Raw genomic sequence first — 26,908 nt, 5'->3', positions numbered from 1 at the left:
CAGCCATTAAAGAACTCATGTGATTTGAACTTACCTTTGGAAAGCAGTCATACTCGTTAACTATTGATAGCCTAATAAAACATAATAACTTTCCTGTTTCTATATGAGTAAAGAACTGGAGGCCAATCAAGCAGGCAAGCAACTCATTGCTGAAAACATGCTAGGGATATGAGCGACGAATTTTAGGTAAATATAATAAAGCATGAGAATGTATTCTTTATTTCTTCCTACAAATTACAATCCTTTCCTTAATCGTCATTATCCGGTTGATTAGATTAGCACTTTCTCTTTTTCTATCACTTCGAGCGCTAACGAGAGTCAGTGCATTGTTTCACTTAAGTAGCACTACGAGCGCTAAGGTGAGTCAATGCAGAGTTTCACTGAAGCCCATTACAGAAATCGATCAGTCATTACTGATCTGCATTTAGGGCACTCAGCCAGGTGGCAGATTCGCTGTCTGCCGTTTTCCTAACCTTTTCTTAAATTATTTAAAAGAAATTGGAAATTTATTGAACATCTCCCGTGTTAAGTTATTCCAATCCCGAACTCCCCTTCCTACAAACGAATATTTGCCCCAATTCGTCCTCTTGAATTCCAGCTTTATCTTCATATTGTAATCTTTCCTACTTTTAAAGACACCACTCAAACTTATTAGTCTATGAATTTCATTCCTCGCCATGTCTCCAATGACAGCTTGTTCCAATTTAAAAACTTCATCATATAGGCCTGTATAGATACAGCTTATTTAAGAACTAGTATTAGGTTTAATGGTCCACCCAATCAATACACTTCACTTTACAAGTGAGAACACATTCAATTTTAAAATTTGTTATACAATCTTCGGTACATGTTTTGTCTAATTTAAGACTTCTTAAGCCACAGCATCATGTATCTAATTAAAATATATAATTAAAACTGTCTAATAATTTAAAATGGGTGAGCGCTAATTCTATACTCCTTTGTGAAATGTTTGAAAAGAAACTAAAAACAATAAGCCTACACACTGTGTTTCCATCACTTTCTTACAAAATTTCTTCACATGTTGAAATTTGATTTTAAATATTTCTTGAGATTTGACTAAGGTAGAATTTCTGGGGCCAAGCCTGACTTTCTCCTTTTTCCCAAGTCTTCCCAGCCCGAACTTTGCAACATTTTTGTAAGGCTCCTCTTTTATAATCTATTAGTTTCATGTCCATATTGATGTTTAATGTACACAATTATAAAGATTGTAGCTTTCCACCTAATCAATACTTTATTTTTGTCTTATTGGTATACAGGCCTCCTGTAAGGTCATCTTCAGCTGGTCATATAATCTAATGTTAACATAAAATTATAAAACATCACTAAATCTAATACAGAATGTCATATGATATGAATATTGTTGTTGTAGTATTAATGTAGTGTTTTTCTCATGATTTTGAAACAATCATCGAAGTTGACATGACCTGCATTAGAAACTTAAGACTTCACTATTCTGCTCATAAATAACATGATTAATTAAAATACAATGTACTTAAACTTGAAAATATTCATAGCGTTCTTGCGGTCCACATTAAAACTTTTGATCTGAGTTGATAAAACATTATGTAAATATACAGGTGAGAGTATGTAAATGTTCTAGTATTTTCATGAGTGTGGATTGTTGGTCTTGAGACATGCGCTCCTCAGTTCTTATGCCACTTTTACCCTGGCTGAACCCAGTCGGTGAGCAAGAGATGCCAAGGGGGAATGTTCGTTCACCGGCTGACCTTATTTCAGAGACAGAGACTGACGATCAAACAAAAGAATAAATTCAAACAACATTTCTGACATTTATTATATGTAAGCATTCATGAAACAAACAAAATATTCTTGCTGTTATATAAATATTTTTTTCGGTGCGACGTAGAGCAAATAGAAAGAAGAAAAAATTCATATTTTCACGAAGTTAATTTTTGATCAGACTGTACACAAATTAAATTTGATCTTCATCTGCGTAGATCAAGGTTACATTCTGGAAAACAATAAATAAAAAAAATTAGGCCTTCACTGGCTTCACATTTGGAAATCAAATGTAACTGAGCCTTCCTTAACTCATTCTAATATTTACATAACTGACAAAAGACCTTCTCCTACTTTCAGTAATAAATAAATTCAAAATTTCCAATTATCCACGTGGTAATTATATGGTTAACACCTCACTTAATGATCCTTTATGCCACTTTATCTAATCACACGATCATGTTGATAGAGATTAAATTGCTCTAATGATTTAATTATTAATTAGTTATGACTTCTTCAAATGAATTAATGAGTTATCAATCATTATCTCCTTGAGTTATTTATTAAGTATTTAATCTACATTGATCATTGAGTATTCAACCTAATCACAGATTAATTTAACTGCTCGTTATTTTAAATCTTTGCCTTTGCTTTTAAACTAAATGATCGTATTAATCTGAATTAAATTCAAAAGAAAGAGAAAACCTAAATCTTGACATTACTCTAGTATAATTTTAATAATGTTTCATTAAACACTTCCATAGAACCAATAAATCAATAAAGACAACACCGAAATAGTATGGATCACTGAGGTGAACGCATGACCAGATTAAAACACAATATGCACAAATTACATTAGAGAACTTCGCTAACTACCACATTCACACCATGGTTACACGACAATTTTTTGTTCATTATTTCAACTTTGTATGTGGTATGTGGTATGTAATTATTCACATACGACGATGATTAGTCCTATATTAAGAGTATTATTCGAAGATCTGATATAAAACAGTAATCACTACCATCAGGTGGGTCATCTTAAATTACTAGTACGTGATCCGTAAGACTCATTTAATTGTTGTTATTTTTACACATAAGAACTGTGCCCAAAACGTGCTCAAAATTCCACTAACATGCTGTCTTCTCAAGACACAAGCTTAAACACATTATAATTTTATCCCATGGGATTATCAATATTCCAGGCAAATTCATAAATAGAGCACATTAAATAACTTATTCAAAAAGAATCCATCACTTTTATAGCTTACGACCATTAAGTCACTGTTTAACCCGATCTTGTAATTTAAAAATTATTATTATTATTATTATTATTATTATTATTATTATTATTATTATTATTATTAACGATGATTACGTCTATCAGCTGTCTTGAAATTAACTTGAAAGCAGATGAAACTATTCAAAAGAATTATCGGACTATGCACAGATGAAACTCAATTCAACTCTAATCACTAGAACCACATTTAATTCCATCTCACACTACCTCCAGAACCGGGCGAGTTGGCCGTACGGTTATGGGTGCGCGGCTGTGAGCTTGCATCCGGGGGATAGTGGGTTCGAATCCCACTGTCGGCAGCCCTGAAGATGGTTTTCTGTGGTTTCCCACTTTCACACCAGGCAAATGCTGGGGCTGTACCTTAATTAAGGCCATGGCCACTTCCTATCCCATCGTCGCCATAAGACGTAGCCTATCTGTGTCGGTGCGACGTGAAGCAAATTGTAAAATTGTACTACCTCCAGATATTACAATTGTAGTCTAAATCGAATATTAAACGTGAGATCAATTATTTTTAAGTATAGATCTGCAATAGAAAAATCATTCAGAAGATCAACTACATTTAACTACTCCAGTACAGTTCGTTCACACATGTAACTAGTCTACCTTGCCACCATCAAGAATGGAAGTGTGGAAATACATTTAAATACCGTACTTGCTAGAGAAGAAGGATCATCTAGTTTCTACACAGATGTACTCATATTTTATGATGAGGTTCGATTCCTGGTCGGCTCCGTCACGTGCACCTCCCCAATGCTTGAATTGCCTTACATATTTAGCAGTTCATGATGGCACAGGAGTTGACGTCCCACGATGTGAATGATGTTCCTCTTGATGTAACTGGATCCATCTTGAGGCTGACGACGATACCGATGACTTGAGTCTTCTCCTCATGCAGCTTGAATTTTAGCTGTAACTAACACAATCAAATTAGAAAGTGCACGACCCAGTCGAAACTCCAGTGAAATGTTGATTGCTACACTTAACTTATATTTGAAGCTTGAAAATAAACCACACGGCAATGTTCAACTATTGTAAGTTGCAGAGTAGGCTGCTGTCCGTACGAATTTAGCCTCGCTAAATAAAACGTAGTCCAGGTTTTAGTCAGCTGTCTGGAAGGCGAAGTAGCTCGAGGTCTTATAGTTTTTTGGCTCGGGGGTGTGTCGTTTTTCTGAGGAAGGTTATTGGTCCGTAAGTGTCACATTTTATTGGCTGAGACTATTCTGGAATTTTGTAGAAATGATCGCTCACCCTGTGCACACACGCTGAGCATGCCTCGAGAAACCTGTTGGCCATGTGACCTTCCCCTTACTGTGATCGACCTGCTCGGCGATCAATATTATACTCTTGCTAGGAACTTGTCAAGTCAGTTTATTACACACTGAAAATAGCTCGCTGAAGACCAAAATCTCACCCTTGTTTTCTAATAAAATGTTCGAGACCCGCTTGTAGATTTATGCTTTAAATTAACCAAATTTGAGGGGGACAATATTATCTAATATTAACATAACTATAAATATAAAACATGCTAGATCTAGTAAAGAATGTCACATGATATGAACAATGGAGTTGTAGTGTTTAAAACAGTCGTCGAAGTTCACATGGCCTGCATTTGTGACTTAAAATTCATTATTCTACTCATAAGTAACACTTAATTTGTCAGGTACAATGTTCTTAAACTTGGAATTGTTCCATGGCGTTCATGCGATCCACATTAAAACTTTTGATCTATGTTGATAAAACGTTTTATAAACACACAAGTGAGTTTATGTAATGTTATGGTATGTTCGTCAGTGTGGGTTGTTTGTCTTAAGACGTGCACTTCTCAGTTTTTATGCTACTTCATTGCATTAAGATATCATGATGTATTATCTTGTTCCATTTTATGGCTCACTCTGTGGCATTTAATAAGTGTGAATGCTCCCTCTTCACAGTTGTGTTGTTGGACATGTCAATTATTGCCGCTGCTAGCTTATCGGTGTATGCTGTTCGGGAGCACTTCGTGCACTTCGATGATTAAACACTACAACTCCATTGTTCGTGTTACATTCTTTACTAGATCTAGCATGTTTTATATTTATAGTTATGTTAATATTAGATAATATGTTATGATACATTAATGCAATTAAGTAGCATAAGAACTGAGGAGTGCACATCTCTAGACCAACAATCCACACCGATGAAAATACTACCTGTATACTCACCTGTATATTTACATAATGTTTCATCAACTCAGATAAAAAGTTTTAATGTGGACCGCAAGAACGCTATGAACATTTTCAAGTTTAAGAACATTGTATTTTAATTAATCATATGTTTTTTCCTCCCCTGCGAACCACGTGACCTTGCCGCGGTGGGGAGGCTTGTGTGTCCCAATGAAGCAGATAGCTGAGCCGCAGGTGCAACCATATTGGATGGGTATCTGTTGAGAGACCAGACTAACGAATGGTTCATCGAAAGAGTGGAGGGTAGCAGCCTTTCAGAAGTTGCAAGGGCGGCAGTCTAGATGATTGACTGATATGGCCTTGTAATAACACTCAACTTGGCTTAGCTGTGTTGCTACTGCTACACGGCTGAAAACAACGGGAAACTACAGCCGTAACTAACTCCCGAGGACATGCAGCTTTCTCTGTATGATTGATGTACTGATGATGGCTTCCTCCCGGGTAAAATATTCCGGAGGTAAACTAGTCCCCCATTCGGATCTCCGGGTGGGGACTACACGAGAGGGGGCGATCATCAGGAAGATGGATACTGACATTCTGCGAATCGGAGCGTGGAATGTTAGAAGTTTGAATCGTTGTGGTAGGTTAGGGAATCTGAAAAGAGAGATGGATAGACTAAAGTTAGATGTAGTTGGTATAAGTGAAGTACGTTGGCAGGAAGAACAGGATTTTGAGTCAGGCAACTACCGAATCATCAACACAAAATCAAACAGGGGTAATGCAGGAGTTGGTTTAATAATGAATAAGAAAACAGGGTAGGGGGTAAGCTACTACAACCAGCATAGTGAAAGAATTATTGTTGTCAAGATAGACACCAAACCAATGCCCACCACAATAGTGCAGGTCTATATGCCTACTAGTTCAGCGGATGATGAAGAAATTGAAACAATATATGAAGAGATAGAAGATTTAATACAATATGTTGAAGGTGACAAGAATCTAATTGTGATGGGAGACTGGAATGCAGTGGTAGGCCAAGGAAGAAAAGGTAATACAGTAGGAGAATTCGGATTGGGACAAAGGAACGAAAGAGGAAGTTGGCTGGTAGAATTCTGCACCGATCATAATTTAGTCCTTGCCAATACTTGGTTCAAACACCACAAACGACGGCTGTATACGTGGACGAGACCTGGAGACACGGGAAGGTATCAAATAGACTTCATTATGATTCGGGAGAGATTCAGAAACCAGGTGTTGGATTGCAAACTTTCCCAGTAGCAGACGTGGACTCTGACCACAACTTGTTGGTCATGAAATGCCACCTGAAGTTGAAGAAATTGAAGAAAGGAAAGAATGCAAAAAGATGGGATATAGACAAGTTGAAAGAAATGAGCATGAGGGATTGTTTCAAGGAACATGTTGCAAAAGGACTAAATGAAAAGGCTGAAGGAAACGCAATAGAGGAAGAGTGGAGAGTCATGAAAAATGAAGTCAGTAGGGCTGCTGAAGAAATGTTAGGAAGGAAGAAAAGATCAACTAGGAATCAGTGGATAACTCAGGAGGTACTAGACCTGATTGATGAACGACGAAAATACAAGAATGCTAGAAATAAAGAGAGCAGAAAAGAATACAGGCGATTAAAGAATCAAGTGGATAGAAAGTGCAAGGTAGGTAAGGAAGAATGGCTGAAGGAGAAGTGCAAGTATGTCGAAGGTTGTATGGTCCTAGGAAAGGTCGATGCTGCATTCAGAAAAATCAAGGAATCCTTTGGAGAAAGGAAATCTAGGTGAATGAATATTAAGAGCTCAGATGGAAAGCCACTTCTGTGGAAAGAAGACAAAGCAGAAAGATTGCAGGAACATATCCAACAGTTGTATCAAGGTAAAGATGTAGATAATTTGGTTCTGAAACAAGAAGAGGCTGTTGATGCTGATGAAATGGGAGACGCAATTTTGAGGTCAGAGTTTGACAGAGCTGTGAGTGACCTAAATAGGAACAAGGCACCTGGAATTGATGACATTCCCTCTGAATTACTGACTGCCTTAGGAGAAACCAGCATGGCAAGGTTATTCCATTTAGTGTGTAAGATGTACGAGACAGGAGAAGTCCCATCCGATTTTCGGCAGAATGTTGTTATACCTATTCCCAAGAAAGCCAGTGCTGACAGGTGTGAAAACTACTGCACCATTAGTTTAGTATCTCATGCCTGCAAAATTTTAACACGTATTATTTACAGAAGAATGGAAAAACTAGTTGAAGCTGAGTTGGGAGAAGATCAGTTTGGCTTCAGAAGAAATGTAGGAACACGTGAAGCAATCCTGACTTTACGTCTGATCTTAGAGGATTGAATCAAGAAGGACAAGCCCACATACATGGCATTCATAGATCTAGAAAAAGCATTTGATAATGTTGATTGGATCAAGCTATTCAGGATTCTGAAGGTAATTGGTATCAGATACCGAGAACGAAGAATTATCTACAATCTGCATAAAAATCAGTCTGCAGTGATAAGAATCGAGGGCTTTGAAAAAGAAGCAGCAATCCAGAAAGGAGTGAGGCAAGGCTGCAGTTTGTCCCCCCTTCTCTTCAGTGTTTACATAGAACAGGCAGTAAAGGAAATCAAAGAGGAATTTGGAAAGGGAATCACAATCCAAGGAGAGGAAATGAAAACCTTGAGATTTGCCGATGATATTGTTATTTTATCTGAGACTGCAGAGGACCTCGAGAAGCTGCTGAATGATATGGACGAAGTCTTGGGTAAGGAATACAAGATGAAAATAAATAAGTCCAAAACAAAAGTAATGGAGTGCAGTCAAACGAAGGCAGTTGATACAGGAAATATTAAATTAGGAAATGAAGTCTTAAAGGAAGTGGACGATTATTGTTACTTTGGTAGTAAAATAACTAACGATGGCAGAAATAGGGAGGGATATAAGATGCAGGCTAGCACAAGCAAGGAAGAGCTTTCTTGAGAAAAGAAATTTGCTCACTTCAAACATTGATATAGGAATTAGAAAGATGTTTTTGAAGACTTTCGTGTGGAGCGTGGCATTGTAAGGATGTGAAACATGGGCGATAACTAGCTCAGAAAGAAAGGAAATAGAAGCTTTTGAAATGTGGTGTTACAGAAGAATGCTGAAGGTGAGATGGATAGATCGAATCGTGAATGAAGAGATACTGATTCGAATTGGTGAGAGGAGATCGATTTGGCTAAATTTGACGAGAAGAAGTGATAGAATGATAGGACACATCTTAAGACACCTAGGACTTGTTCTATTGGTTTTTGGGGGAAGTGTAGGTGGTAAGAATGGTAGGTGTAGACCAAGATATGAATATGACATGCAGATGTGGGATGCAATAGGTACATAGAAATGAAAAGGCTAGCTCAGGATAGGGTGACATGGAGGGCTGCATCACACCAGTCTATGGACTGGTGACTCAAACAACAACATGTTTAGTGAAGTTTTAAGTTTCTAATGCAGGTCATGTCAACTTCAATGATTGTTTAAAAATCATGAGAGAAACACTACATTAATACTATACAACACCAATTTTCATATCATATGACATTCTTTATTAGATTTAGTGATGTTTTATAATTAAATGTTACGTTAACCCATTCACTGCCAAACCCATGTATATACGTTATTGAATTCCGTGCCTCGTCCACCAAACCCGTATATATACATTTTGGTGCAGTGCAGTGTGTACTTCACCGATCTCACAAACGATCGTGATATAGTGTCATGCTTTGAGATTCTGTGGAAATGCTCAAAGAACTTCTGTACGGCAGATATACCACTCCATTTCACGTGTTTTGAAAGTGATTGGGTTTTATTTTAGCTTCGTTGGAGTGGAACATCTTTTCCACTAACGTGTAGCCATCATGGCGTCTTGAAGTTTACATTCATCTCTTGTTGCTGTTAATAAACTTAACCATGATAGGTTAATATTGTGTTTGGTCCGTATTGACTGGTCTGAATGTGTAATATAACTATTTATAATAGTTTATTTAAATCCGCCTTGATCAATACACTCATTAAATGAAAGAAACATTATTAATTACACCATACATGTTTTGGGAAATCTCAACCATTCCCTTCATCAGTGGTTAGATCAAAGTGTTCTCATTCAGTTCAACCAAAATTGTATGTATTGATCATTTTTATAATATTTCATAAGTTCTTTTTACTCTTTGATATGATGTATTGGGACACAATACTCCTTCAAATTGTAAAACAAAAGATTGTGTCATATTGTGTTATTGTTTGATCTAACCACGGATGAAGGGAATGGTTGAGATTTCCCGAAACATGTATGGTTTAATTAATAATGTTTCTTTCATTTAATTAGTGTATTGATCAAGGCGGATTTAAATAAACTATTATAAATAGTTATATTACACATTCATCTCTTGTTGACGAAGAAATTGAATGTTTCCTCATAAATAGTGACTCTGTAGAGCTATATTTTGATAATGAAGATGGAGAATATCTAAGTGGCGATACAAGAAAGTGCGAGACGAAGTAGTAATGATGAATCTCATGCAGAATTGTTACCCCTTCCTCAGATAAATTATTTTTTCCCCAAATTTAAATGATTTTGATAATACCAGTTCTTGGATCAACAATTTTATATTATATTTCAGTAATAGTATCACAGAGCGGAGTAACTGCTCGTATTAACATGCTACGTCTAAGGAGCCAAGCTCTGCACTCGGCAGGCGATTGGGTTCGAACCCCACCGTCAGCTGACCTGAGAATTTTTTTTTGGTGGTTTCCCTTTTGCATTCCAAAGCAAATGTCGGGACAGTTCCTATTCGTACACCCCCCCCCCTGTGAGTTGGCGACCACGGGCCCTTCAGCTGAGTCCTGGCATTGCTTTCACTTACTTGTGCCAGGCTCCTCACTTTCATCTATCCTATCCGACCTCTATCACCTCACGCCTTGAGATAGTTGAGATAAGAGGCATGCCCTCCGAATTTTGTTGTTTATTACAGCAACTGGCGCTCAACCAATTTATAGTATATTGTGTAAAGGAAAGTAATAGTAAGAGTAGTGGTAGGAGTAGTTATAATGTTCCATGTTATTATGTCAATTTTAAAATGTTCTGGTCAGTGAACATAGAGCATGTAATGTGAGGTCCAGTTGAATAGCAGTAAAATTACATGAAAATGGTTTTGTTTTCGGTGTGAACTTTTAGACTCATCTATGCACATGTGTATATTATTTTGTTGCTGAGGAAGGTTTAAAAATGTGTACTATTTGATATTTTAATTAGAGTTGAAATTTTAATTTAATGGATAGGCAGAACAAGATCTATTTTCTAATAAAAAGAAAAAAATTCTGTGAATTTTAATAAGTCAATATGGATAAACATGAAGTTAATAAATTGTAGTTCAATTCTTATAGAAGAAACCCCATAAATCGTAGTTGAGTATTTGCTTGCAATTTTGCGCTCCTTTTCTTGAAGGATGCGTCTTCTTATAGGAATTATTGAGCTCCAGGACTTCCGAAGCCATTCAACTGAACCTTTCTCCAAAACACTGCATTTTCATTTCCTCTCTTGCACCCTGCCACTGACACAGTTGTAGTAATTGAATCAGTGTTGTATTGTTGACAATGGGATATCTAATGCATACTTGCCAGCCCTGCTGATTTACCCGGAAACTTTCCATTTTTTAACTTGTCTTCCGATTTCGCGATTTATTTTTACTTCTTCCTATTTTTGACCAATATAACTCCAGTATGGTCAATACTCTTCCCCAAAGATAAATTATTGTGTGCTTGTGTAATTTACGCAATCTCATTTTCAAGCGTATTTATTTTGTCACGGGTGAACAATGTAGTGGAAGTGGAAAATGTTTATTGAAGACTTTATTTGTAAGGTGTGGTAATATGTTTTATTTGTAACTACCTAACCTGTACAATGCAGTGTAATATTTGTAACATATGTATTTGTAAATAGTAGATTTCAGTTCTGTACTTACTGGAAGTATCTAGAAAATTGTTACATGAATATTTGAACAGGGTGTGTTGCCTTTTGTTGGTTATGTGTTCTAGAAGGCATTTTCTAACTATTCTGGAAATGGAAGATTTGCGAACGTGCGTATTCGAGAAACTTATTTAAAGTTTGCGACTGTAGTAGGAATTGTGATTGGTGAACCTAGGTGGGGATAGGCGGACTCATACATTCTGATTGGCTACTCCAAGGCCAGGGTTTACCCTTATATAGAGTGCGAGGCAGCATTTTGTCGTCTTGTCTTGGCCTGGTCTGCCTTAGTCTGTCTTGGTCTGTCTGAAGTTTTACGTCGTGTGCGATGCCTCGCTACCGGGACGGGCCACCTTTGGGTAAGCACGCTTGAATTCCATTCCGGCTAAAATTTCCGTAATGTTCGGTTGCTATTTCGTATAGGAGTCTGCCCTAGCCTAACCTAGATTCGCCAAATTAATTATTTATGACGCCTTAGCTTTTCAGCTGGGCTTGCCTGTTTGTTTTCGAGGCATTCCCGTTTATTGTTTCACCAAATATGTAGATTGTAGTTTAATATATTTACCTTGCGGTTTGCCTCTGGTAGTTCAGTGTCACTTGATGTACGCTAGAGTTTTGGAGAGTACGTTTACTTCACTGTAAATTGCATTGTACAACTGGATTCGTAACTAGATGTATAGTTGATTTGAAATTTTGAACTTGTAGGAAGGTATTATCAAAGAACCTCTAAGTTATGTGTATCACAGAGCATATAGTTTGTAAGTTGCAAGTTGGCGGACTTTGTTCGGAATGTATTTCTAAAATCCGTTTGTAAATAATATTTTTTAAATTTAAGGATCACGGTTGGTTATTTCGGAATCTGCAATCTAAGCCATGTCCATGCCCTCGGTAGGTCCTAGCTCCTTCCACCTTCCTGGTTTATTGTCCACTAGTTGGCCCTACTGATATTTACGTATGTTGTTGTCGGCGGAGATCCTCATAGTTCCAGCTGATGTTCAACTGTGTGTGAAGTTTTTTGGGTACTATGTAATGGCACTTACCTTCCTTTACTGTGTTTAATGTTTTGTTTTAGTGTAACCGCTATAATAAAGGTTACATATTTAATGGTTTATTGGCGAGTGTATCGTCCGTCGTCTATGTGTATCATGTTTGCCGTTCACTACAGCATCAAGTGTGTTTTACAGCTGGGAATTTGGGATGGCTATTGTCCTACAAGTAAGAGAGGCCAGCGAGCAGTAGCGACTCTGTTAATCTGACCGATAGATTGAGTTTTTTATTGTGTGTTTTGTCTTGCGGTTCTGTGCTTTTCTCCCTATCAAAGTCATATGTTAATAATGTATGAGATGGTTTGATCTGTTTTGTATGCGGTAGTTTAGCATTTTTCATTGCATTTGTGTTCATTCTTAGTTCGTAATTTTAATGAGTTGAATGTTTTTCAGAGAGCTGTGTCGTTGACAGTTTCTGGTTTTTTCTCTTCGCAATATGGCCACAAAACATAACAAATGTTATCTCCAAGCGTTCAAAGATACCTATAAAATTGAATTTCCGTTCATGTTACAGTTTAATAAATGAAGCTGTTATGCATCTTGTTTCGTGTTTGTTACATTTTCTTGTAACCGTTTTAATGTTGTCTTAGTTTAAGATTTTAACTTTAAGAATTTGAAAATCTTCCTATTTTTTTTATTTCTAAAAGTTGGCAGCATGGGTGCCCATATAACAGTTTCTAGAGGGGGGCCCAGACCTGGGGGTACATAGTTATTTTAATATTTTGGAAGACAAATGACGATTTGTATTCTGCGGTAGAATAACCCACGGTATCCGCTGCCTGTTGGTGGTGGACGGTACTACCGCTTTTACGTAATACTGACTTTTAAATCATTTTCTTGAAAGGAAAACACGTGAGAGCTATAGGGGGGGCTGCCCCTGGGTATGGACGCCCTTGGCTGAGGAATCAGCGAGTGCTTTCTAAGATTTCTAATCTAACCGACAAAGAAAGTGCTTTTCGTTTAACACTCAGACACTTCAATACACCAAGGACAACATGAAAATGACAAACAAAATTTTCCAGCACTGAGGATTGTGAGCAAGAGAGGTATTGTTCTGTACAAGGGTATGGGCTTAAAGAGCACAAGTAACTGGCACTAAGAACACGACGGTGGATTTGGTCAGGGCGTCTTACAGTTAACACACATATAAGGGCAAGATCATAAATTTATTATGAAGAGAAAATCAAAAAAAGTTTGCATAGGCGAAACAAGGGAGCCACAAATCAAATCATACGTGGCCCATAATCAAAATACACAAGACTCACTTCACTCTCGCTTAACTTGGTAAAAGACGTGATGAAAAGTTAGGTTCAAGGGCTTGGCATCTACCATCATTAAACTCAGGTGGGTACAAAGTATTTCTTTTATGCACATCAGGTCTAAACAACCATAAGTTTAGGGAGTAACAACACGTTATCATAACATTCTCCCTTGTAGTTCATAAGGTAAGACATAACGCTCTCCACAATAAAAATCCACGTCCCCCGAGAAAACAAGATCATTGAGTAAAGGAGCTTAAAACAGGAGAAGAGGGAAGGGTGCACCGAGCTCATAAAATTAAAGCAAAGAGAAAAGAGAAAAGGGGAGGTTACCATGGTTTCACGCCAAACAACTAAGATGAAATGGAAAGGCATCCCGCAAAGAATAAAACTAGAAAATAGGTAAAGAAAGCCAATGACGGCAATGTGAAACAAACAATAAGTAAATAAATTAGACACAAAAGGTATCACGGATCGAAGGGTCAACACCACCCACGCTCACACAGAGACCATAGAGGTCAGGCCACCGAATAAAGGGACGTGTAAGAAGATCAACACACAGCACATAACAGAATAAAACGACCACTCTTGAGCTCAGTCAGTACGAACCAGCAAGTGGTCCATCTTAGAGAGAAGGAGTGTCTCCAACACCAAAACGCATATAAACTGGCCGATTGCATTGTTAGTTTGTATTCATACCACGCAAATGTAGAGGACATGAAATATACAGAACACGCGATAAAATAATAGAACATGAGCTCAAGCAGTATGTTAAAGAAGCGAGATGAGTGAAAGGTCTGAGACGGCACACAGCAAACAATCTCATACACACACACACACACACACACACACACACACACACACACACACACACACACACACACACACGTGCGCGCGCGAATCCGTGTCACCTTCTGTTCTCTAAACAAACATAGCGGATCGGTAAAGGAAAATACCGAAAGAAGCGTGTAAAAGCAAAGTTAACCTACAAATAAATTAGAAACACATGTAATGAGGGAAGCCTTTCTAACCAAACCATCATGAGCACAGAACGAAGGAACAATAAAACCAAGAGAGATTAAAGAAAAATAAATACCTCAATTACATAGGCAATTAACATTCTCGAATGGTGGAGATATGCATAAAGACATCTTAAATCTGTTAAAATATCTTTTATACGCCACAAAGGCGACTTGGAAATCCAATGCTTCCATCTTCTCAGGTCAAAACTCCCCACACAACCAACCAGAAAGATAACCCAACAAGACGGGGCAGAAAACAAATGCTTTTGACCTATGCTAACGCATGAGATGCCATCTGCTGAAATAAGGAAAGATTGCGTAGTGGTAACAACACACGATGGGAAAGATTAACAGTTCACAATAGATACAAGAGTTCACTAGGAATGTGAAGACTTCAGAACAGGCAAACGATATGGTGCGGTTGAAACTTTTAACTTTTCTTCCAGTCATTGAAGTGTAATGTGAAGGATTTAAGAGCAATATACAGGATAATTTTTAAAGACTTAAGTTGTATAGTGACCTGAGAATAAAACCACAAAGGGAGTTCAATATATAATGCAACACATTTGCTACAGTAACCTATAATCTCCGTTCATTGCTACGGCCGTAATGTGAGGGCCTGTATGCCTGCACTGCTCGATGTTGAAGCCAATGTTGTGCTGCATCGATAACTTCCCCCTCATCCACGTAGTGCTTCCTGTGGAGTGGGCCAAACAGACGGAAGTCAGAATGCGCGAGATCCAGGTTCTAGGGTGGATGAGGAAGAACAGTACACTGAAGTTTTGTGAGCTCCTGTCAGGTGCGCAGACTTGTGTTGTCGTGGAGAAGGCTCGCTGTGCTTCTGTCCACTGCCAGATCTCCATAGACATTCTGCAAGCACCTGGGAATATCTGTGATCCCTTGGTTTTCCACCAAAAGAAACTCAATAACTGCTCTCTGTTTGGTACGCATCTCCATTACAGGTGCCGTTTTGAAGCTTACCTTTGCTGCCACCTATCGGAAATGAATGAAACTCTACGAGACGAAGCGAGAATATTCAAAGATGTCCCAAACAAAATTCCAAATTTTTTTAAAAACCAAAGTTGTCCGAGAAATAAAATGTGTTGCATTATATTTCACTCTATTTATAAAAAGCATTAAGAAAGTTCCCAGGATATAAAGGAACTGAGAGTTTGGAACAGAGTTCAAACTCCACGATAAAATATTATCTTCTTTTTCTCTCATTTGTTTCAGCAACTTCAGAGAGGTTGTCGAAAGCTCTGCCTGAGACACCCAGTAAGAAGACAATGGTGCAGTCTTCGACATCAAAAGTGTCTCAGAGAGAAAGCACCACTCATGGCGATGTTGATGGGAGGAGAAAGAAACCTTCTGAGGAGAAGCGAGAACCACATCATTCGAGAGCATCAGAGGTTCAGCAGCAGAAACCAAGGAGAGACCGAACCAGAACGCGGACCCTCAGTCCTCGCGAAGTGAAGATAGTGAAGGCTCCCGCAGAGGTGGCGAAACAAACTCCCAAACCAACAATACACAAACCCTTGGATCATGGTGACGACCCTTCAGATGTGTTTGGCTCATCAGTGGGGGCTGGCAATGCAGGGGAGGACGATTACGACTATGAGGATGACTTTGAAGTAAGAGGGCATGTAATAGTTTTCTTTCTCAGTCCTAATCCTTACAAGGAATCAGGGAGTATGTCCATATGAAGTTCTATTTCCCCACGTCATCATCTTACCCAGATAGAGCTTCTTTTATTCTATCTCTCTGTCACTTTTCATCCAGCTCAGGTCCTGTAGTATTATGCTGTACTTAACCCAATCACTTGAGGTTTAATGGTCCTGCACACTAGTTTAGACTTACTTGACTTAATTTCTCTCGTTTCCACTGGAACATAGGGCATCCGTGAAATGTCTCCATTGTGGTCATCGACTTGCCAATGCTTTAATTTCCTTCCAAGTCTTCCCTGCTTCAAGAGCCTCCTCCTCTACGTTTTCTGTTTCGGGCCAAAGTTCGTCATCAAGGTATCCATCCGGTTTCGTTTCATTTCAGTTTCTTTAATAGGTGGATTTAAGATGTGCGAGTTATTAGCCCACAGCACCGCGCTCGTTTAGAAATCCGATTTAAATCGTCCTCAACATGAGTCAGAACTATGGTGCTCCACTCTGAAATAAATGTCATAAATTGAACAGCAACCAGAATTTTCATGCGTAGTCCTCAGTGGAGCATTGAGAATAATAATTGTACTCAAAAGTAGTGTTAGAATGAAGATTTTGTGTGGTAAATCTTGAAACATTCGAGTATATGTAGAGCCATTGTCTCGTGAAAAATTGGGGTCTCAATACATTTGTCTTTGTTCCAATATAATTGGATGCGAGGCTTACAAACCTGGGACATCAGAATGCAGAGGACAAAGTAGGCCTTAGTTTCATCCTCATTAGAGTCAAACTACTTTTGACTGACTGTTTCCATGTGAGTCCGTGTTCCATAGCGTAAGTGTTTGTTTCCCGCATAATGTGGTCTATAACCTACAAGAATACAGACAACTCCGATACAGAATTATCTAAATATTTGTCTCAGTTCTCCTCATACCCCTGTCTATTACTAACCCACACCCAGTCACTCCTTTGGTTTAGCATGCGGGGCCTTAGGTACAATTTCACTGTCACTCATATCAGATGAAATATCACTCTCACTTCAGATGACTTCTTCATTGTTATCATAACCTCCATCAGAATTCTCCGAATCTATAACACTTTCCGTTAACACAGCAATAGTATTACTGTCGCTTGCACAACGCCTGGAGCCATTGCTAGGAGAATGAAGGCGGAAACACACTACTGTCACTTCACGTAAGTTTGCGCGTATCGTGACGCAGTCAAACCCGTCAAGAAAGATGTGCTATGCCTTTTCCAGACTGCATGAAATGTAAAATGATCACACTACATTCATGTCACGGCTGACGTCATTGTGATGTAGAATCTGGTGACAGCGCTCTTCACGCTGAGCACAGTTTTCTGCTCTAGCACACATCTGGCGATGTGAAGTGTGTATAGAAGCAGTTTCATTCAGCGATGTGGAAGAAATGTTAATTGCGCGTGCATGAGAATCTGTATGACATATGTTCAATTAACTATAGAAATCAGCAAAATGTGGCACGAGGCATGGTACAAAGTAGGAAATGAATATACTAGTTTTAATAGGCATACAGCTGTTGAAAACAGTCCACAATTGTAGTTATGATTACTATCCCAATAATAATAATAATAATAATAATAATAATAATAATAATAATAATAATAGATTAAATGGCCTATGGCTTTTAGTGCCGGGGGTGTACGAGGACAAGTTCAGCCTGCCAGGTGCAGGTCTTTTGATTTGACACCCGTAGGCGACCTCCGCGTCATGATGAGGATGAAATTATGATGAAGGCACATATACCCAGTCCCCGTGTCAATGAAATTAACCAATGATGGTTAAAATTCCCGACTCTGTCGGGAATCAAACCCGGGACCCCTGTGACAATGGCCAGCACGCTAACCATTTAGCTATAGAGCCGTACATAATAATAAATTAAGTCCTAGACAAATTACAAATACAAATTATCCTGTCGAATTAGAGATCACTGGGTGAGTTGGCCATGCAGTTAGAGTCGCGCAGCTGTGAGCTTGCATCCGGGAGATAGTGGGTTCGAATCCCACTGTCGGCAGCGCTGAAGATGATTTTCCATGGTTTCCCATTTTTGCACCAGGCAAATACTGGGGCTGTACCTTAACTAAGGCCACGGCCGCTTCCTTCCCACTTCTAGGCCTTCCCTATCCCATCGTCGCCGTAAGACCTGTCTGTGTCGGTGCGACATAAAGCAAAAAATAAATAAATTAGAGATCGGTGAATAAATATTTATTGTATGATTCATTCATAATAATAATTCTTTGTTCGGTTTATTCTTCCATGACGAACTGTTGGCAATCGCCATGGCACAGAGCCTTCAAGCGAGTTGAAGTAATTTTTGAAATTTTCTCATATCTGAAAAGCTTGTGTTGGATTACTCCGAATAAGTTGCAAACGCAGAGCGTACTTCAGCCTTGATGAGATTATGTAAGTAGTTGAATTCATTTTTTTTTCAGCCTGAAGTACCATACATCTGAAATGTTTCTGGATGCCGATCTAGCTCCCTTACTAAATTGTGGTATTCACCACAAATTACTTTCATATACCCACAGTCGTTTGCGACAGACAGTACTCATGGCAACAGAAACATCACAGGCAGTTAAAAGATCATCAGAATCCGAAGAACTGGATGTACTGCCATCGGACGAAGTATACTGTGATCTGTGAATGTGAGGACAGTGTGTTTCCTGTCTTCACGCCGTATTCAGTGACATCATCAACTTCCCCTCCACGCTGACTCAGCTCAGAGATAGTTCACGTGAAGTGACAGCAGTGTGTTTCCGCCTTGACTGACATCTGATGAAATGTTCCTGTTTCAGAGGCTACAATTAGGCAGTAAATAACGATGCAAGTTCTTAGAAGGAGAGCTGTAAACAACCCACATTCCTGTTCTATTCATAGAAGTTCATAAAAGGGAATACTTTGCAGCTTGTACATACGACTCAGTGAGGTACGTAAGGGCTGGCCAGTTCTCGTGTGAACATCACGTTAAATGAGTCAAGTGGGTTATCAGGACCATTAATTGAAGAGTATGATTAAAAAACTAGCTCGGTCCATTTCTGTGTTTTATATATCGATATGTTGTACTTTTGGTCTTGTATCATTTGAAATGCATTGTGTGCCTCAAACCCAGCCCAGTTCTTGTCTACAGATACGATGATTTTCGTATGGTGTCTGAGAACTCTCATAGTCCATCGGTTTGTGCATAACAAAACGCGTTCGTCCCTGCTCACACGCGCATTGCATGTTGTCACCAGGTGATTTCGTTGGTGCATTTAGCGAGGGAGAAGCAGACTTTTTTGTGTGCTTGATAACTATATTTTTTATATCATCTAAAGGTATAACATAGGTATGAATAACATTATAGATAGAGCTTATTAACAAGGTGTATTCTTAAGATTAAGTAGATGTTTTCATATTGGTTAATGAAATATTATATAGTCCATTCAGAACATGAGGGATGGTATGTTTAAATCGATGTTCGTGAACAGTAACCGTAACCATTGTTATCATAAATTGTTCATCAAAATATTTTACTTACTTAATTGTTCCTCTTGTACCTTGCGGTGTCGAGGTTTGGCAGAGTGACTGCCAGGCTTCCTATCTTGTGTCGTCTGTTGAGCTTCCCTTCACAGGATACCTCTGGTTTCTAGGCTGGACTTGATATTATCTTTCCACTTAATGCGGGGTCATCCTCTCCCTCTAGGTCCTTCACTCCGGGCTTCCCACACTCTGCGAGGCAATCATGTTTCCGACATCCTCATCGCATGTCCAAACCAATGTAATTGTGCTCCTTCTGTGGTGTCTTTCAATGGTGTTACTCCCAATGTGTTCCTAACACTGTCTCTCCTTGTCTTGTGTTCTGTTCTCCTCAGATATTTCAAATGCCTGCAGCCTGCCAAGTGCCTAAAGTTATGTGCGAGTAGTGACTTGGTCCTCTTATGCACTTCTTTCTTATTGACAAACCTGCGAGAGAGAGAGAGAGAGAGAGAGAGAGAGAGAGAGAGAGAGAGAGAGAGGGGGGGGGGGGGGGGAGAGATAGGCATCAAGTAGAGGCAATTCGATTGTTAAGTTCATCATCAATCCTCCCACCTTCATTCACGATGCCCCCCAGGTACTTGAACATTCTTATCTCTCTTTTCTTTCTTCTGTCAGCCATCACTTTTGTCTTGCCTGGGTTTATAAACATGCCACCTTTTTCATTTCTCGATTCCAAATATCTAGATTGTATTGAGAATCCCTAGGGAATTTTGCTAAAATCACAACATCAACTGCGAATGCCAGCTGTGTTGTTATACCGGCTTCAGTTTGTAGTTTCCCACTTTAAATTTCTTAACCTGTTCTCCTCCTCTATGAACCATGTGACCTTGCCGCGGTGGGGAGGCTTGCGTGTCCCAATGACGCAGATAGCCGAGCCGCAGGTGCAATCATATCGGATGGGTATCTGTTGAGAGACCAGACTAACGAATGGTTCATCGAAAGGGGGGTAGCAGACTTTCGGAAGTTGCAAGGGCGGCAGTCTGGATGATTGATATGGCCTTGTAATAATACTCAACATGGCTTAGCTGTGTCGATACTGCTACCCGGCTGAAAGCAACGGGAAACTACAGCCGTAACTAACGCCCGAGGACATGCAGATCTCTCTGTATGAATGATGTACTGATAATGGCTTCCTCGCGGGTAAAATATTCCGGAGGTAAACTAGTCCCCCATTCGGATCACCGGGTGGGGACTACTCGAGAGGGGATCACCAGGAAGATGGATACTGACATTCTGCGAGTTGGAGCGTGGAATGTTAGAAGTTTGAATCGTTGTGGTAGGTTAGAGAATCTGAAAATGGAGGTGGATAGACTAAAGTTAGATGTAGTTGGTATAAGTGAAGTACGTTGGCAGGAAGAACAGGATTTTTGGTCAGGTGACTACCGAATTATCAACACAAAATCAAACAAGGGAAATGCAGGAGTTGGTTTAATAATGAATAAGAAAATAGGGCAGCGGCTAAGCTACTATGACTAACATAGACACCAAACCAATGCCCACCAAAATAGTGCAGGTCTATATGCCTACTAGTTCAGCGGATGATGAGGAAATTGAAAGAATGTATGAAGAGATAGAAGATTTAATACAATATGTAAAAGGTGACGAGAATCTAATTGTGATGGGAGACTGGAATGCAGTGGTAGGCCAAGGAGTAGAAGGTAATACAGTAGGAGAATTCGGATTGGGACAAAGAAACGAAAGAGGAACTCGGCTGGTTGAATTCTGCACTCAATAATAATAATAATAATAATAATAATAATAATAATAATAATAATAATAATAATAATAATAATAATAATAATAATAATAATCGTATGGCCTCAGCTACCATGTGCAGACATTTCGATTTGACACCATCTGGCTGTATGCTCGTCAATTTCGACGTTCCGTTTTACTCTAGGTCCGCTAGATGGCAGACAGAGTAAACCGGATCTCTCTTGGGCGTCTATGGCTGAGATTTAATTAATTTTGTCGGGTAAATACCAAATGTATCACCAGAGATCTTTTACATGCCGACATCGTACGACATGGAGTGTCGAATGGACTTTTTTTTTTCCGTCCTTCAAAAATCCGACTACCTCTGCCGGGTTTGAACCCGCTATCTTGGGATTCGGAGGCCGACACTCTACCACGGATCCACAGAGGCTCTGATCATAATTTAGTCCTTGCCAATACTTGGTTCAAACACCACAAACGACGGCTGTATACGTGGACGAGACCTGGAGACACTGGAAGATATCAAATAGACTTCATTATGATAGAATGAAGTTTGACAGAGCTGTGAGAGACCTAAATAGGAACAAGGCACCTGGAGTTGATGACATTCCTTCTGAATTACTGACTGCCTTAGGAGAAACCAGCATGGCAAGGTTATTCCATTTAGTGTGTAAGATGTATGAGACGGGAGAAGTTCCATCCGATTTTCGGCAGAATGTTGTTATACCTATTCCCGAGAAAGTCGGTGCTGACAGGTGTGAAAACTACTGCACCATTAGTTTAGTATCTCATGCCTGCAAAATTTTAACACGTATTATTTACTGAAGAATGGAAAAACAAGTTAAAGCTGAGTTGGGAGAAGATCAATTTGGCTTCAGAAGAAATGTAGGAACACGTGAAGCAATCCTGACTTTACATCTGATCTTAGAGGATCGAATCAAGAAGGACAAGCCTACATACATGGCATTTGTAGATCTAGAAAAGGCATTCGATAATGTTGATTGGACCAAGCTATTTACGATTCTGAAGGTGATTGGGATCAGATACCGAGAACGAAGAATTATCTACAATCTGTATAAAAATCAGTCTGCAGTGATAAGAATCGAGAACTTTGAAAAAGAAGCAGCAATCCAGAAAGGAGTGAGGCAAGGCTGCAGTTTGGCCCCTTCCTCTTCAGTGTTTACATAGAACAGGCAGTAAAGGAAATCAAAGAGGAATTTGGAAAGGGAATCACAATCCAAGGAGAGGAAATCAAAACCTTGAGATTTGCCGATGATATTGTTATTTTATCTGAGACTGAAGAGGACCTCGAGAAGCTGCTGAATGGTATGGACGAGGTCTTGGTTAACTAGTACAAGATGAAAATAAATAAGTCCAAAAACAAAAGTAATTGAGTGCAGTCGAACGAAGGCAGGTGATGCAGGAAATATTGGATTAGGAAATGAAGTCTTAAAGGAAGTAGATGAATTTTGTTACTTGGGTGGTAAAATAACTAACAATGGCAGAAGTAAAGAGGACATAAGATGCAGACTAGCACAAGCAAGGAAGAGCTTTCTTAAGAAAAGAAATTTGCTCACTTCAAACATTGATATAGGAATTAGAAAGATGTTTTTGAAGACTTTCGTGTGGAGTGTGGCATTGTATATAAGTGAAACACGGACGATAACTAGCTCAGAAAGAAAGAGAATAGAAGCTTTTGAAATGTGGTGTTACAGAAGAATGCTGAAGGTGCGATGGATAGATCGAATCACGAATGAAGAGATACTGAATCGAATTGGTGAGAGAAGATCGATTTGGCTAAATTTGACGAGAAGAAGAGATAGAATGATAGGACACATCTTAAGACAGCCAGGACTTGTGCAGTTGGTTTTTGAAGGAAGTGTAGGTGGTAAGAACAGTAGCGGTAGACCAAGGTTTGAATATGACAAGCAGATTAGAGCAGATGTAGGATGCAGTAGTTACGTAGAGATGAAAAGGTTAGCACAGGATAGGGTGGCATGGAGAGCTGCATCAACCAGTCTATGGACTGATGACTCAAACAACAACAGCAACAACCTGTTCTTTACAACTTTTCGTGATATTTAGGAGGATTATGAACAAGTAAGGTGACAATACGTCTCCCTGTCACACTCCGGTTGTGATGAACTCTTCGGATGTACAGTTGGATGTCTGTACCTGGTTTCTGCATTTTCAGTAGAAACTTTTAATTGCTTGCAGCAGGGAAGGATCCACTTTTCCTTTCCCCAGAATTTTCCACAATACCTTCCATGGTACGTTATCAAATGCCGTGACCAAATCTACATAAGTGTCACAATTGTGCTCCAAATTCTATTCACATATTTGTCGGATAGTGAAGACGAAATCCTGGGTGCTTTTCCCTCCTCTGAACCCACATTGCTCTTCCTGCAAGTGTTCCTCCACTTGATTTCTCAGTCTGGTTTCCAGGATTCTCAAGTAGATTTTTCCTGGGATACTAAGCAGTGATATGCCTCGATGATTTTCACACAGCTTTGCATTACTTCGTTTACAACTAGTAGTAAACAATTAAATAGACAGGTTGCTTTATAACAAACAGCTTGCAGAATAATTTTTATTCATAAGTTATGAATTTCATTATGGTCCGTATTGACAATTTTATTACGGCATGGGCTCTACTGCCCTTAACCTATTAACATGACACTCAATAACAATGGGCACCAGCCCTAATAACACAAAACATCGTCTTTTACAATATACCAGTTCTGGGGGGTTTCTTGGTATGTTAAAACTGGGCTAGCACCAGGTCATTATGGGGAAGGCCCACAATTATCTCACATTTACCCACTAGTGACGAATTAACTAGCCCCATGAGAAATAACACTACGAGCCTGAAGCTTAATCACCCACAAGATTAACAAGGAAAACCTAGTTCTCCCAAAATACATTGGTAATTTACATTCTTTACAAATTTCCCTACCAAGGGGGGGAAATAAGTTACAATAAACAATGTTGACAACCTTGGGGATTAACACCTTTGCTACAATTTGAGTAAAACTAAGGGGAATTTACATTAATCTGTCCCCATGAATACGGACGACATTACCCACTAACGACAAAGGTTGTAGCATACCTTAATACCATAATACAAGAATAGTTTAGAATGAGATATAAAAGGATAAGATGAGGGACAGAAGCCCTTTAAAAATCTTAATTTACCGGGGCTTGACACATACTTAAAGATATACATGCTTTCAGAATCGTCTTCTAGTGCCTCAAGCCCTCCTTGAACGCACTACGCCGGGGTAAAATCTAATGTTCTTACCTCCATGCCAAGAGTGCTACGTTTGGTGCTGCGGCAGGACCAGCCGGCAATGAGTAGCATGCGAGAGGTGAACGAAGAATGACCACGAGCTCTCGACACCGCGAGCCTGTCCGAGCCAGGACAAGGTCACGTGCTACGGGACCCGCCTCTCATAGAAACAGCAAGAGGGGCGGGGCATTCCTCACTGTGGCATGGGGCTAAGAGGGGTACTGCCAACATTAGGCGGGCGAGTAATCCGCAGCGGGAAAACATTCCCTTACTCTGGAGCCATGAGGAATGAGGAAGAGCCTTTATTATGATAAGGAAAATAAAGTTAGAGAATATCACATACAATAAAACACGTACAAATATGAATAAAAGTGAACATACAGCTTGCAAGCACAATCACACAAGATGCGAGAAGATAAAATAAGAAGGTGAGGGAGGAGGGAAGAAGTTTCCCACGGCACAGATCTCCCCGCCTTAAACCCCAAAAAGGATGAGAAGTCCCATAGAAAAGCTTTAACATATGGTGTAAGTTCCATATTGATTGAAGTAACATTTCTTAAGCGATAAATTTCATACAGACACTTAAAACTGTTCATTCTTAACACGATGATACTGGCTCGCAAGGCGGGAATGCATCCCAGGATGGAGTCCACATGATGATAGAGAGAAGAGATGCTGCTGACAGAGGGGCAGTCAAAGGTCCAGCAGAGCAGGCCGACAATATTGTGCGTAAAATAATTGCACGGTCCATAAAATCAGTTGGCATGCAACAAGAGTGATAACCAACCAAGAGAGTTGACCCAGCAGAAGGGTACAGGAACAACAGTAGCAGGTTGGCTTTGAAATGCGTTGGCAAATATTCATAATAAACCAAGAAGGACGGCCCCCGGAGACGTAGGAGCCAAAGGGGAGCTCAACTGAGGGGCCCTCTCAGAGAGGCACGGCAAGACAGGATACTCTGGACCACTGGAAACATAAACACAGAGCCAACAATACGGTTCCAAAATGTCCAATTTCAAAGGAAGGACCGGCATTTGGACAGCAGAGCCGCCCCATGAGATGACCAAGCATAGGCATGGAGGTAACATAAAAGGGAAAGAAACCTCCCCAAATCCCATGGCACTACAGCCCGTGAAGGGCCTTGGCCTACCAAGCGACCGCTGCTCAGCCCGAAGGCCTGCAGATTATGAGGTGTCATGTGGTCAGCACGACGAATCCTCTTGGCCGTTATTCTTGGCTTTTGAGACCAGGATAAAAGGGAAAGAACCCCCGAAAAAAGGGGGGATTTAGGAGGACAAAAGGCACAAGGTAGAAGAAGCTTACATATAAACAAACCAACAATAAACTTAACGCCGCTTAACCCTTTCAGACCTGAAAGAAAACTGGAGGTGTGAATTTTTGTTTGTACGTCAAAAACTGACTAAAATGCTCTTAAATATATATATTTTTAGTTTATTCTACAAAATAAGAGTTAGCATCTGAAAAAGAAGCACCCGCACAATTGTGCGTGTCAGGACTTTCTTCACTACTTATAAAAAAGAAAAATTACCCCAATGCATGTGAATATATACATATGTACATGATCAAATGTTCTGTTTTACAGTGGGGAATAATTTAAAACAATTAAATCTTCGTTCAAACACATGTAAACGTTACATTTTCTACATTGAGAAGGAGTTTTGCTATTACTGCCCTTTTGGCAGCAGCAGCTTGTCGTCAGACCTGAAAGAAATCTGGAGGTGTCAAAACGTCAAAAACTTACTAAAATGCTCTCAAATACATGTTTTTACAGTGTATTTTACAAAATAAGAACTATTGGCTGAAAAACAGAACCCACACAATTGTGCATGTCAGGACTTCATTCACTATTTGCAAAAAATAAAAAAATTAAAAAATTCAACTCATTATATGTGAATATGCACATGTACATGATCAAATGTTGTATTTTGCAGTGTGGAACGATTTTAATCAATTAAAATCTTATACATTACATTTCTCATGTAGAGTACGAGATTTCTTTCTCAGTCCTTTTTGCGACAGCACCCAGCACTCCTGCATGCATTGCCTGTAAGGAAACCTAGCCCGCACATATGTGCGTATCAACATTCAAAACCTCATGGTATTACGTATGATGTTGTAAGTTCACAATTTACG

The 26,908-nt window shown here is 39.4% G+C and overlaps 1 protein-coding gene across 1 annotated transcript in view; it reads left to right on the top strand.

Moving 5' to 3' along the window:
• LOC136884171 (cytoplasmic dynein 2 intermediate chain 1) overlaps positions 1-26,908 on the top strand; it is a 278,007-nt gene that overhangs the window by 22,587 nt on the left and 228,512 nt on the right. The window contains exon 3 of the mRNA XM_067156209.2: positions 15,778-16,175. Coding sequence (XP_067012310.2) covers positions 15,778-16,175 — 398 coding nt within the window. The remainder of the gene's footprint in view (positions 1-15,777; positions 16,176-26,908) is intronic.

The sequence above is a fragment of the Anabrus simplex genome, chromosome 12 (assembly GCF_040414725.1).
Source record: "Anabrus simplex isolate iqAnaSimp1 chromosome 12, ASM4041472v1, whole genome shotgun sequence".
NCBI classification, from domain to species: domain Eukaryota; kingdom Metazoa; phylum Arthropoda; class Insecta; order Orthoptera; family Tettigoniidae; genus Anabrus; species Anabrus simplex.
The sequence above is the reverse complement of the archived record's forward strand: the minus strand, read 5'-3'. Positions and strand labels throughout refer to the sequence as shown.